The sequence below is a fragment of the Ambystoma mexicanum genome, chromosome 5p (genome assembly GCF_040938575.1).
Source record: "Ambystoma mexicanum isolate Mex_15411 chromosome 5p, UKY_AmexF1_1, whole genome shotgun sequence".
In the NCBI taxonomy this organism is placed as follows: Eukaryota; Metazoa; Chordata; class Amphibia; order Caudata; family Ambystomatidae; genus Ambystoma; species Ambystoma mexicanum.
Window position 1 is genome coordinate 130286097 of NC_090930.1, and position 13997 is coordinate 130300093.

Genomic DNA, 13997 nt, shown 5'->3' on the forward strand with positions numbered 1-13997 from the left:
AATACATAAGTGATCTAATATGATGAATTATGAACAGTTATAATTGATTATTTAATGTGATTTCATGTTTTGCATTTTTTATATAATGTGTTAAAACGTTTCATTGTAAACTTAAATAACACTAATAAAAAAATACAAATAAAACAAAATGTGCCATATGGGTTTTTTAACAAAATATAGCTTGGGGGTGGACATCAATAGTAAACTGTACTGTTTAAATAAAAAGTGAACAGAACCAACCGGGGCAGAAGAGATTGGAAATATAAGCGCTTGTCGAGGCAATAACGAATACATACATATCAGGTGCAACTTAGTTAATACCAATTGTGTAGCTGCTGCAGATGACTGCGTCAAAGAGGAACCCCAGCCCAGGGTACCCACAAGATAATGAACTGCAATAAGTGACACAACCACACCGCGCAATTACAAATGTCAATTTATGAAGAATTCGATATGTCGAATACAGCCGACACGTGTTTCGACGTCAGGTCTTCTTACAGGCTGTGAATTCTTGTTAGACCCACAAGTTCTTCACAAACTGACATTTGTAATTACTGTTTAAATAAAAAAAATCGCCTGAAACCAAAAGACACAATAAGACACCAATTGCCCAGTTTCAAGAACTGTAATCTTCCCATTGTAGTTCAGTGAGTGCGCACAAGAGATCAATACAGCATCTGGATTCAGTAGAAAGGTTTGTAAGTAATCCTATAATTCCTAACAAGGGACACGTACATTTGGGGACTGTGTAGTGCTGCATCCAAACCACAAGGGAGCAAATGTATGCATTCCCCAAAACACATAGTTAGTTAAACTATGTAATTCATTTTCTTGCTTATTTAAAATTAGGCAAATTTCCAACAATGCCAATACAATTGGACCTGGTACTCACAGCACAGTGATGCACTGCTGGAACACAGCACTCCGTATCATGCGCATCTGGTTCCCCTCCAGGTCCCTGCAGTGAGAAAGATCACCCACATTGAATACAGGTTCTTAAAGCAGTCAATTTCCATTTCAACACTATAGATGTCGTGCAGCTTTCAGGAACATTGACACACCAAAAGCCGCAAATGCCCAATGTAATTCTCATCGGGTTCTTTCCACTTCATCAGTTCTCTTTGTCATTCCTCGATTGCAGATGGACTCAAGGGAGGTTATAAGTGATTTCATCGCAGCAATTTGACCGAATGCATATCCATCAAATACATTTTTTTCTTTTAAGACACTTGGCCGCAAATATATGCAGGGGGGCGAACCCCTTTCAGCCTCTTCTTACCCCATCCTTAAAGGCATGGTCTGGTAAAAAATGTTATTTAAAAAATAGATAGGCAACATAAAAAAAAATACTAGCATTTAATTTTTTTAAACTTCCCATGTAACATTTTGAGCTATTCAAGCTCAAAATTCGCAAAAGCAAGCACGTGGGCGCATCCATTTTGTGAAATGGATGCCCCCCTGCGCTGGCTTTTGCTTTTGCGGCACTAATGAAGGAAAAGCCAGCCAGCTGTAGTAAACAAAAGCTACCGCTGGGTGGCTTTCCCTTCATTAGTGCTGTACGCGGAGGACGGGGACCGGAGACCAGAGCAGGAAAGCTGCAGCTGAATCTCGGTAAGTGCTATTTATTTTTAAAAAAATATAAGCACTAGCTGCGTCTTTTTTTCTAAGTTTTCCGGGCTGGAGGAGACCGGAAAACTTAGAAATAAAACCGCAGCTTTAAAAACGTTGTATTTATGTTTGCGGTCGCTTTTGAAGCGACCGCAAACATAAATACAACGTTATTGTGTTGGAAAACGCTGCAGTTTTTCTTTCCAAGTTTCTCAGGCTCCTCTGGCTCGGAGGAGCCTGAGAAACTCGGAAAGAAAAACCGCAGCGTTTTCCAACACAACCGCGTTGTGTTTCTGCCTGCTGTGGCTATCACTTTGCGAAACACAACGCGGTTGTGTTTACATGCCGCGTAGTGTTTCTGCCTACAGCTGATTTCCCATTTGGGGCTCTCGGGCTCCCCATGGGGAGCCCGAGAGCCCCAAATGGGAAATGCTAAATGCTGCGTTGTTTCTGCCTAAATCTGCTTTCCCATTTGGGGAGCCCGAGAGCCCCAAAAGGGAAAGCAGATGCTGCGGCTCCGAGCCGGAGGAGCCTGAGAAACTTGGAAAGAAAAACCACAGCGTTTTCCAGCACAATAACGTCGTATTTATGTTTGCGGTTGCTTCAAAAGCGACCGTAAACATAAATACAACGTTTTTAAAGCTGCGGTTTTATTTCTAAGTTTTCCGGGCTCCTCCAGCCCGGAAAACTTAGAAAAAAAACCACAGCTAGTGCTTATTTTTATTTTTTTTAAAATAAATAGCACTTACCGAGATTCAGCTGCAGCTTTCCTGCTCTGGTCTCCGGTCCCCGTCCTCCGCGTACAGCACTAATGAAGGGAAAGCCACCCAGCGGTAGCTTTTGTTTACTACAGCTGGCTGGCTTTTCCTTCATTAGTGCCGCAAAAGCAAAAGCCAGCACAGGAGGGCATCCATTCCACAAAATGGATGCACCCATGTGCTTGCTTTTGCAAATTTTGAGCTTGAATAGCTCAAAATTGTGCATAGGAAGTTTTAAAAAAGAGAATGCTAGTGTTTTTTTTTATGTTGCCTATCTATTTTTTAAATAAAATGTTTTACTATACCATGCCTTTAATTATCCTTACCGCCCCATATATTTGAGGCCAAAGAAACTCAAAGGATTTGCATTCGACCAAATCTCCTGCAACAAAACCTCCCTATCCCCTCATAGGACAAGGAACAAGGCTGGTGGATGAGTTACAGAGGGTTGAGCGTGTCGGCTACTTGCTGCTAGTGAGTGGGAACCCCTGCATAGGCTAGAGCTGGCTGGTGGCACAGCGAATAACAAAACAAATGCATAACATTATGTCAATTAGCGATTGTGATCTCCCATCCTCAAGCACAGGGGACCACCCTTTATTAGAGACCATTGGCCTACTCATGTCAATATTCCTGCTCATATGCATGCGTGAACAGCTCCAGGGCCCTAACAGGAGCAGCCGCCTGTGGCAATACTACATGTCAATACTGTCACAAGCAAAGGATCAACAGGCAGATGAAAGCCAAATTGAGTTCACAGATTTTATTTATAATTAACAGCAAGGGATTAGGGCAATCTGAGCACATGGCTAGGTTGATGGATGTGTATACAGCTCTGTCGGGTTCTTTATAAGACCAGGGCCAGTTCTTACCTCTCTCCCTAGATCAGGTCTTCCTTTCTAGTGGAAAATAGTCACAGTTTTGGGGATGTATAGTGTTCCACACATCTTTCTTGAGTGAGATTGACTCTTTCTGGGGTGTCTCTGGACTTGTCAGGAGGTCGAGTTGCTCCTACGCAATATGTAGGTTACTTGGCACTGGCACCCATGATGCCTTGGGTCGTCTGGATGGGGGATGGGCTTCAGTCTTTTTTGGGGTGTAAGTCCCCGTTCTGGCCATGGTAGAGCCTAAATATGGGGCCTCTCCGCAAACATGAAAACCATTCTTCATTTTGAGGCTCAGGGAACCATTTCTCAATTTGTTCCCCTTCTTTCTTCTGCCTTCCTTCTCCTAATTTCACTTCGATAAGTTTTTTCTGCTTTTCTCCACATTTTTGCTTTCTTATGTCTTCTCTTCCTTCTCTCTTTTGCTTTCATCTCTCATCATCCACTGAGCTCCCTCTCCTCCTTGCTTGTGCCTCCTCGCCGTACTGCAACATTTGTCGTATTGAATGTAAATGGCGTCCACCCCCCCTTCAGCCAACAACCTAAGCTCCTTAAAACAGGCGCACTGCGATTATGCAACCATGATTTCAGAGACAAAGCAGCTGTATTATAACTCTCCCATTGAGGCTGTGGCCAGTCAATTGAAAGCCTCATTTTCCCTGCTGAAGGTAACGAGGAACCCTTTTTAACCTAAACTCCCCACTTCAAATGAGAAATGTTACACATTTTCTTGATTTTTCACTGATAAAATATCAGCGATTTGGCAAGAACTACCCCAATCCTTTGGATCCAAATCAGTTAGGCTGTAAAACCAGCATATGCTGGGACTTTCATCCTTGCTGATGATGATAAAGTTAATGCATTAATGGCGAGGACTAAAGCTACGTTCATTAATGGTGATCTCTGCCCAGCCGTCAAGGTAAAAGAACATGATTCTATTTTTCTCCCTTTTTATAGGCAATTGGTCAATTTTTCACGTAGGTGGGCTGCTTCCCTGACTCCTTAAAAACTGGTAATTTGACCATTGCTAAAAAATCTTACTAGGATGTGGAGGATTTGGCCAATTATAGACCCGTATCTTCCATTCCCCTTTCGGGCAAATGTAGCTAGATAATAGTTTCGGACCAACTGAATAGATGGATATCCGAACAAAGTTTATTGGCAGGTTTTCAGTTTAGTTTCCGTAGTGCGTTTAGGACAGAAACAGCTCTGCATATTCTTGATTATGTGTATCGCTGGCAGATCTTGTCTACTAATTCCGTTGGACCTACCTGCAGCATTCGATACCAACATAACACATCGGATGGGAATTAGAGGTCAAGTTCCTGAGTGGTTATGGTCATTTCTGAATGCCAGGCAGATGTTGGATGTGATGAGTCAGACTCGTTCAGATCCTTTTTGGACATTATTTGGTGTTCCTCAAGATCAATTCTTTCACCACTGCTTTTTAATTTATCTATGGAGCCTTTTGGCAACTTGATAGCAAAATATGATATTGAAATAAACCAATACTTGAAACACTAGTGTATAGGCATGTGTCAAACCTTATCTCTCACCTCAAAACTGCCTGTTAATAGCCAGAGCCACAGTAGGGGCTAGATTGTACTACTGCAATGTCCTCTTCTTAGGCACCTCAGCTAAGAACTTAAAGAAACTCCAAACCACTCAAAACAACGCCCTCAGGGCAGCCCTCAGCATTCCAAAAAGGGAGCACATCTCCCAAGCCCGGAAAGACGCCCATTGGCTCCCAGTCAGGGAGCGCATCCTATTCAAAGCCCTTTCCATTACACACGCCTGCCTAGCAAACACAGCACCTCTGTACCTCTCAGAAACCATTCACCGCGCCACTTCAGAAAGACCTACACTCACCCAACACTGCAACCTGCTCGCCATCCCAACCTTTAAAAGAGCCAAAACTGGCGCCTCCAGCTTTGCAGTCTTAGCACCAAAAAATTGGAATGCGCTACCACCAACACTCAGGAAAAAGACCTCACGCTCAGCCTTCCGCAAGTTTCTGAAAACTCAACTATTCCACTAGGCCAGCCACCTTAGACACTTCAGACATACCTTACCTGACCTGTGAATTCCTCCATGTTAATTGCCCAATCCGTAACTGAAATGTATGTCTAAACTGCTGTATGCTCTTGTAACCCTATAAACTATGCTCTTTGTCTAAGCAAGTATCCTTAAAAGCGCCACGATGCCCTAGGGCCGATGCGCGGTATACAAATGCAAATAAATAAAAAATAAATAAATCATGAGACACAACTATATCTAAGAATTTCATCAGAAAAAGATATGTTTCATTTATGTGATTTCCTTGCTAAGATTGAGATCTGTATGCCTGAACATGATTTAAAACTGAATCTTTCTCTTTCACTCTCTTCTTTCCTCACCCCCTAAAATTCCATACCTAAAACTCCCAGACCCTTTTTGTCTCATAGCCCTTTTTAAAGCTGCCCACCAGGCCATATGTCTGAGTAGAAGCAGCTGTGCATGCAGAGTTCGTGTGTATCTTGATTTGTTTAGGTCCCTGCATATTACAATGTTGCAGCTGAGAAACATTGACACGCGGGCCATCCCACTGCTCGGCTAGGCAAGTTTACAAGATCAGCATCTCCCATTTGTAATTACTGCCAGTCTTTGCAAGCTTCATTGGCTGCCTTCTGCTCTAAAGCTCTTGAATCCTTTTACGTCCCTCTAAGTCAGTATTCTTAATGTCATGTGCCCATTCCTGGAACCCCACAAGTAGGTTTAAGTGCGGACCACAGAGCCCACTGGGACCACAGATATTTTTCTTAGTTTCATTTCATGAGCCAGAGGTTCCTCCTTCTCTCTTTTGGCATATTCCTCACTGCACCTATGTTTTCCAGTTAGCCTTGAGTACCCCCTGAAAGTTATATAAGGGCTGCACATTAGGCTGAGGATGGAGTGGGGACATTGACATTTTCACAGTACCTCCTTCTGGACTGACACAACAAACCAAGTGGTGGTGCCCACTCCCCCATGCTCACCTCACACTCTTATCCTCATTTCCAGCATTTGACTCCATCACAGTAAACACCATCTTTTGCAAAATATTATGGAGACGAATTAGTTAGCAGTTGTGGGCTGTTTGTGCCATCCCCTGAAGGCGTAGCATGAGCAGCTTAAACCATTAGCTATGAGTTATTAAGGAAGGTCTTGAACTATGCAAAGGTTATCACTCGGTTGATCATGGGGTCGGGGGGCTTAAGGGAAGGATCTCTATTATCTCTACGGGGTGGTGGTGGAGTTTTGGCTAGGGACGGGGTCATAGCTCAGGTCTTGGGAGGATAGCTTAGGGGCACCGTGCTTGCCTTGGAAGCAAGATGACACGGAGCAACACAGGTTTGATCCCCGGGTCCACGCTTAGAAACCTCTGGGTATTCAGCACGATATAAATAACCTATCATATCAACAGACTCTGAACTCTAGTTCATCTTCTGTGATGTTTTTATGGTGTAGGGTTGGCTCAGCCCTTGGTTCATCCTATAGTGTAACCGTGAGCCCCTTGAATTGTACATCATTCTGGGTGATGCAACTGCCTGGACAGCTTGCTGTTACCTTTGCAACCTGTCTTTGTGTTATTATGAGGGTAGTAGCCAAAATCCATATGCTCGCCTTCCCTCCTACTTGCCTGTTTTTGATCAGCACTGTGGTCCAATTTCCATGAATGACTCTCTCTCACTTTACTCTTGGCACTCAATCAAGTGTTGCTGACCTGATGCTTGACTTGTATTTAACGCTTTGAGTGACAAAAATTGGCTGGAAGGACATAGTAGTGTTGGTAGGCCATCCGGTAAGCAACTCAACCAGGGAGTATTCAACAGAGATGTGTGGATTGGTCTGGTAGTTTACCAAGAAGCAATATGTCATGCTTTGTGTCCCCATTTCATCGGGACCAATAAGGGGTGGTCTGAATGTGTTGACTTGATGCCTTAAAATGGCAAGCTGTTGTCAATCTTCATCCCACTGGGGATTCCAACGGCTGCAATTATCTTTTAGACATTGGATATATTTATCTCAAAGGATGTAAAGAGTGCAAACTCTACTTCCATTTATCACAATGAGCTGTTATTGACCACTGGACTGACCTCACTTCATCCCAAGATAGGTGACTCTGTCTTGGGAGCGTACAGAGGTGGTGGATTACTGGCACCTGGTGCTTGTACATTATGCAAGTGGCGATGGTCACCTCCACTTTCGCCATGATTATTGGGATACACGCCCTTTTTCTAAGTCTGACACACTGGTGGCTTTCATGGCGTAGTAGGATGAATCTCCTTAACAGTTCTTTCATGATGTTCATGGGGATTGCTTGCCTCTCTTTGGCTTGGCATCTTGTACGATGAGCATTGTCATGTAGCATGCTCTTCCACTGCCCTGTAGCAGCTACTTTTAGGATAATTGGGAGTTATTTTCATTTATCGTTATCCTCAATGATTTCCGTGGCCAACCCTACATATTCTTCCATTCAATCTGCCTCTCAACCCTCAATGACTGCGGTTTCTCATGTGCACTTGAATAGAAAATCAGGCAAATGAACAAACCAGACACCAATCCTAGGAAGAAGTAATACACTTGCAATTGAAGCATGGGCTTTTGTTTGGATCATTGCAATATTGGTCGGAGCAGTTTATGGTCCGACATAACCATGAAGGTGTGGCAGAAGGTATAGAGGTGGTCACTCCCATTAGATACCAAGGGCCTCTTTTGCATTTTGGAGTAGTGCTGTTTGGGGGGAGTCAGGGCTCTGCTGGTATAGCCCATGGTTCACGTTTGTTTACACCAAAACCACAGGGGCTGTGTCACGAAGTCCACTGCTTAACTTTAAGGACTGTCAAGAGGGTGGTTGAATGAGCTGGGTGCTACTATAAGCAAGAAGATTTTGGGCTTGTAGAAGGCTAATGGGGGATTGCAAGATCACCCTCAGTGAGTCCATGCTCGAAGACAAGGGACACAGACAGTGGAAACGTCCATCCCCATAATCATAGGTCTGTTAGAAACCCCCTAGGACAGTTTACACAGCTCGCGCTCTGAAACACTGGTGTATGAGCGCGATAGAAATAAAATATCAATCAATCAATCAATCAAACAGCCAGACCCAAACCCCCCAGCATAGACATAAATGCATTCTCTTTAAGGGAAATCCTTTCCAAGACACTCAGCAAAGGTATTGAACGATTTGATACAGATGACAGTTCAACAATGTTCATCACAAAGTCTTTTTTATGAACAGAGAACAATGAGATACAATGTTTCAATTTCCCAGCTCAGGAGGAATTGTACAGGTAACAAGGGTTTCCATGCTTACCACAGGCAGTGCAAACACCAAGCAGGGTCAGAGAGGGGAAAGACAAATCTGAAATGGCAATAGACCCTAAGATGAGTCTCCTTTAAGCCCACGTGACCCAGGTCACACTAACCAATAAGGCACAACACACCCTAGCAGCACAATGGTGCAGACCCTCACCCAGGTTCCCGCCCAGGGGGAGGGATCACCCAGAGATTCAGCTGCCAGCATTTCTCAGACTGTATATAGTGTCTCATCAGACTATGTTTTGTGTGAAGATGTGATTAGAACATTAAAGAGGAGAAGTTACATCACCATATTCCACTGTCTCTGTACTTTTGCTTTAAATATCTTAGTTGGTCAAAATGAATGTCATGATCATTGAGACATCACCATCGTCAATTTGGCTAAAGTTTTTTGGAGTATTGCACATTCCGCGCTAAACAACAATCTGATGATTTATGATATTATTTTGGTTCCTAATATTGATCATTTCTGTTTCACAGAAACTTGGATTTCGGACTTTAACACAGCTATGACTAATGATTTACTACCATCCAATTATAGGATTCCAGGAAATCACATATTGACTGCATTGGCAGCAGCGTGGCTATCATTCCAGAGCAATTTGAAAATTACTAAACCTGAAACCCAGGGTATTGCCTGCTCTGAATCACTGCTCATGAAGATTAATGTTCTAATAACATTAATTTCAGCTTTGTGGTCCCAGACAAGGCGGTGCTCGAGCTATCAAAAAGACTACAGGAGGAATTATTCTTTCAAACACTCATCTATTAATCATTTCAATTTTTGGTTTGATAATGTTTACAATACAGACATATCCTAGCTCTCGGATGGCCTGAGAAATTGTGGACTAGGGACACTAATATCAACATCTACAAACAGGACGATATGCCCTGGACTATATTTTTCCCTGAAGTCAAAAAGTATCATCTGGGCCATTTGGGGTTAACTGCCTTGCCTCTTTTCTTGCACGAGTGTCAGTGATGTGTGCAGTAGTCCAGGCATGTTTGCTGATTATTGTGGCATTTTTCTGACATGCCACTTGGGTTTTACGGCGGTGTTGGTGCCATCTGCATGCTCACGTAGGTGTGGATTTGGAGGGTCCTGGAGAAGGTTTCACTGCAGTGACGGTTGTGCTTTTATATTGATTGTCTACACAGATTCAAGGATACAGTCTGGTCCCTGTGAAGTATTGAATAACCTTTGAATGAGGTGTTTATAGAGTGTGCCAAGCCTGTCATGTCTCTTGTGTGATAACAGCAGAGACATACATGGTATTTTGGAGGTATTTGTTATGGGTCCATTTATGGATTTTTCTAGAGTTCTATATCGGTGAGGATGTGAGAAACCAGAGGGTGTCTCACCCGCTAGTCCCTGGGGATCTCTCTGTCAAGTGGCCACGGCACGGCCATCACCTTTGGATCCAGACCCTGGGGGTGGACCAGTGCAGGAGGATCACCTGTGTTAGGGGTATACAGGCAGTGGGGGTGAGGCAGCCGATGGTGTGACAGGGTATTGCACCCTTTTTTGTTCACCAAACCCATTCTGTTTTTTAGGATTATCCCTCCCCCCTTTTTTCAAAAATACTGGGCCGAGGAAAAGGGTGACTGAGAGTAACAATACTAACATAGATTGTACTGGACATGTCCCACTAATCGGGTCAGGCAAAGTCAGGCACTTCACTTTAAGTGCATGCACCTGATACCAATTAGCTCTCATCACACAGTTAAAAGGCAGCACCAAGAAACACACTCTGAGTAAAGCGGAACACGAGTACAAGCAGACTTTCCGGGGCGAAGGCAAACCTACTGGAGCAGAGCGACAGACCAAGGGACAAGAGCAGCGTGTTGAAAACCACAAGAATTCCTTACAGGAAGTCTTGCCTGCAGCAGGCCATGAAAGACACGTGGAGAAGGCCAGATCACACAACAGAAGGCTGCATTGTGTTTCAAGGACACCAGAGACCATCCCGGGTGAACGTCAGCTAGGGAGGTGAGGCCAGGCCTGTGGTACTAAACTTGACTCATGAATTGGAAATCATAAATCCAAGAATGAAATGCACACAGCTGGGGATTTGGCAAGCAACCTGAGAGACTGGTGTGTGTTAAAGAAAGTTTGAAGTGGCAACATTATATCGTGAAGGCTGCACGTGTGTGGATGAGATGCAAAGAAAGGCAGACCTGTGAATAAACTTTGAAGTAAGGACAGCTGTGAAATCAGCAATACTGAGTAACAGAGTGGTCGGGAGAAAGGAAGTAGCCCACGCCAAAGTCTCCATGAAAGGTACATTGTTTAAAACGATAAAGCAAATGAACAGCAAAAGCAAAATAAGCAAAATTACCTCCTAGAGAAGGGGAGCATGAACGTTGAACCTGGAACGTTGAGTCAAGGTGGTCCTGCAGAGATCTGTAAAGAAAGCCACGCACATTCAAAAGTCTTTGACTTCTGAAAGCATTCTGAGTCCAAGTGAGGGAGACCTGAAGTGTAATAAGTTTGGGGAAGGGAGCCCCCTTGCACATTTTTTTTTAACTTTGTTTTTAAGAGGTCTGAGCCCGGCAGAGGGGGACCCAGATGAACTGTGTTTTAAAGAGGTCTGGTCCCGACAGAGGGTGGTTTATGTGAACTTTTTGTTGAAACATCATTTGGAAGTCTGGAAAGATAGACTTTAAGGTGGAAGGCCAGGTGGGCCTCGATGCACGTTTTGGAACTGTTTATTGTGTTGAAAACCTGAGCCAGAGTGTGTCATCCTGCCTACAGGGACAGCCTTACTCCGTGCGGTCTAACATGGGGAGGTGAGCTGATTCAGCCAGATTTATTCTTTTGAACACCGATTTATTCTTTACATACATTTCTCCTTTATACACTTTTTGTACAAGAGATAGGGCATGCATTAGGTTTTGTTAGCATAGGCCATTTTGATTTGAAGGACTCCACTAGGACTGTTATGTTTATCGTTTGACAGTGGAGACTACTCACATCTTAGTTATAGGGCAAAGGAGGACTTTTTCCAACCCCTGAAACTACAATAAAAAAATTTACAAATTGTACCTATTGTGTCAGTGTCATACTTGTGATACCATGCCTTCCATGGAAAGGTGTTTGTTTTGAAGGTGCAGTTGCAGTTTTTATTGGTGTTGATTGGTTATACCCTTTTATTTTTGTTTTCAGAATTACCTTTGGTTGCAGCATATTGAACAATAAGATTCATTGTTCGAATGGATTATTAGACCAGGGGCCCGATTCTCAAGTTGGAGCTAATTACCAAAAATGTTGTTAAAACTGCTAAAAACATTTTCGGTAATTACGACCTATTCTGAAGGTGGCGCAATCTTCCAAAGTCGGACTGATTGCGCCACTTTTGGAATATGGGTGCCGGTTGCTAGGAAGGGCTGGAAACCGACCTAGCAACCAGAACTTTTGATATCTCTCCCTTTGCATGGTTATTCTTATGGCACTCCTCCAATATCGTAAGCCTTGAATTTGGCGCTGAAGTACAGTACCAAATTGGTGTTGTACAGGAGGAGTGCCACAAGAAGCACACGTACAGAAGGAATGCCACAAGAAGCACATAGCTGTTTAGATGTGTAGATGGCGACAGGTGGGTCCAGCACTGATTCTTTTTATTTATTTTTCCAGAAGAGCGCATACTGCCATCCTTGGTTCTACTATAGATGGCAGTATGCACTTTTCTGCAAATAAAGATAAAGAAATGCAGTGCAGGACCCACCTGTTACGATCTGCACACCCAAAAAGCACATGCATTTTTGTTTTCTTCTCGGCAGCATTTTCGTTAAATAACGATTCCCTTGTTATTTACCGAAAATGCTGCAGAGATTCTGCAATCCGCCTGTTTCCATTGGAAACAGGCGGATTACAGCGAAAGCACTGTTGTGCTTTGCGAAGACGCCCAGGCCCACACGAGAAGGTGCCTGGGCGTCAAGAAATGGTGCAGTGACTCGTGCTATTTAGCATGCTCACTGCGCCATGATGAGAATCGGGCCTCAGGAGTATTAATAATTACATTGCTCGTCGGTTTGGGGTTTTCAGTTTACACTTTACGAACTACACATTACATCTGATTTCTGGTACCCCTGAGGAAGGTCCAACATTTATAGTCTTATGGACTGAAACATGTAGGGTCAGGTTTATGCGATTAGGGCATCAGATTCTGTTTAGGTCACTTTGTGTCGTCATATGTACTATCATTATTTGTGAGGTCTCAGGTTGTGATTTTACGCACCCTGTGTTTTGTTGTTGATTTTTTGAGCTGTGTATTGTGTGTCTTTTTTGCTTCCAATATTGTCTTGAAGAAAATGTTTGTGGTATAAGTTTTTTTTAAACTATGTCATCAATCATTGAATACAGATTATTTGTACTAGTATTTGTAACAGTGCAGCTCCTGCTTTCACAGTCTCCCTGAATCTCCAAATGTACCCCCACCCTCCCACCCCTTTGTTGGATTGTGTCACCCTATCATTGTCACATTATCTGACTACTATGGACTTCCCTATTTCATTCAGGCTATAATACCCACCCACTATTGTGCATAATTGAAAGAAAACAGGGAGCACTGACCACTCCTAGAAAATGGTGTCCTTAGATTAGGTTACTGTCCTTAATCAGAATTCTTGTACTTAGGGATGTCAATTCACCAACATCCTTGAGGAACAGAATGAACATCATATGCCTGATGACATCACAGGAAGTGACATGACCTGACTGTTTGATCCTGACATTGCAGTATGCATATGTCATATGAGCTTTGGCCTGGTGACAGGACAGAAAGTGGCATCGTAAAAGTAAAGACAAATACCTACAATAAGTATATGATTAATAAAATAACAAACAGTACTAAGGCAGGTAAAAGGCAGTTTTAGTTTTCAAATGCATTTACTGTATATTAACTACACTATGTAATGGGTGGGGTCATAATATGTCACGTTGCACACTCATTAGAACCATCCTAGGCCACTTGCGCTGATTTCGTATGCCTCATATGGCAGGTTACTGCCATCTTAAATGTGTTAAAGACTCATATGCCAGGTATAACCATAATATGGTATATACGGCCCCAAATGCCAGGCACCTCTATGATATGCTAAGCACAACCTCATATGCACTTACACTAGGTTAAGCCTCATTTGCCATGTACAGCCTTCATGTGCATATTAGGTCCACACAAACCTAAGCACTCCGATATTTGCCAAGTGCCATCCCATAGCAGCTAATGAATGATATGCTAAACAAGTCATCTCACTTATTCTTTAATAGTAAACAGGTAAATGAATTCTTTTTGGTATCTGTCATGGGTCGGAAGAAGGAGTCAGACACATATTGCATATTTCTTTGGTTTTTATTCAAAATAATAAAGAAAATGCCTACCCTATTACTACAGGGGTGTTCCCTACC

The 13997-nt window shown here is 43.1% G+C and overlaps 1 protein-coding gene across 1 annotated transcript in view; it reads right to left on the reverse strand.

Moving 5' to 3' along the window:
• LOC138480782 (relaxin receptor 1-like) overlaps positions 1-13997 on the reverse strand; it is a 583697-nt gene that overhangs the window by 353546 nt on the left and 216154 nt on the right. Inside the window, exon 8 of the mRNA XM_069612524.1 lies at positions 893-958. Within this exon, the coding sequence (XP_069468625.1) occupies positions 893-958 (66 nt within the window). The remainder of the gene's footprint in view (positions 1-892; positions 959-13997) is intronic.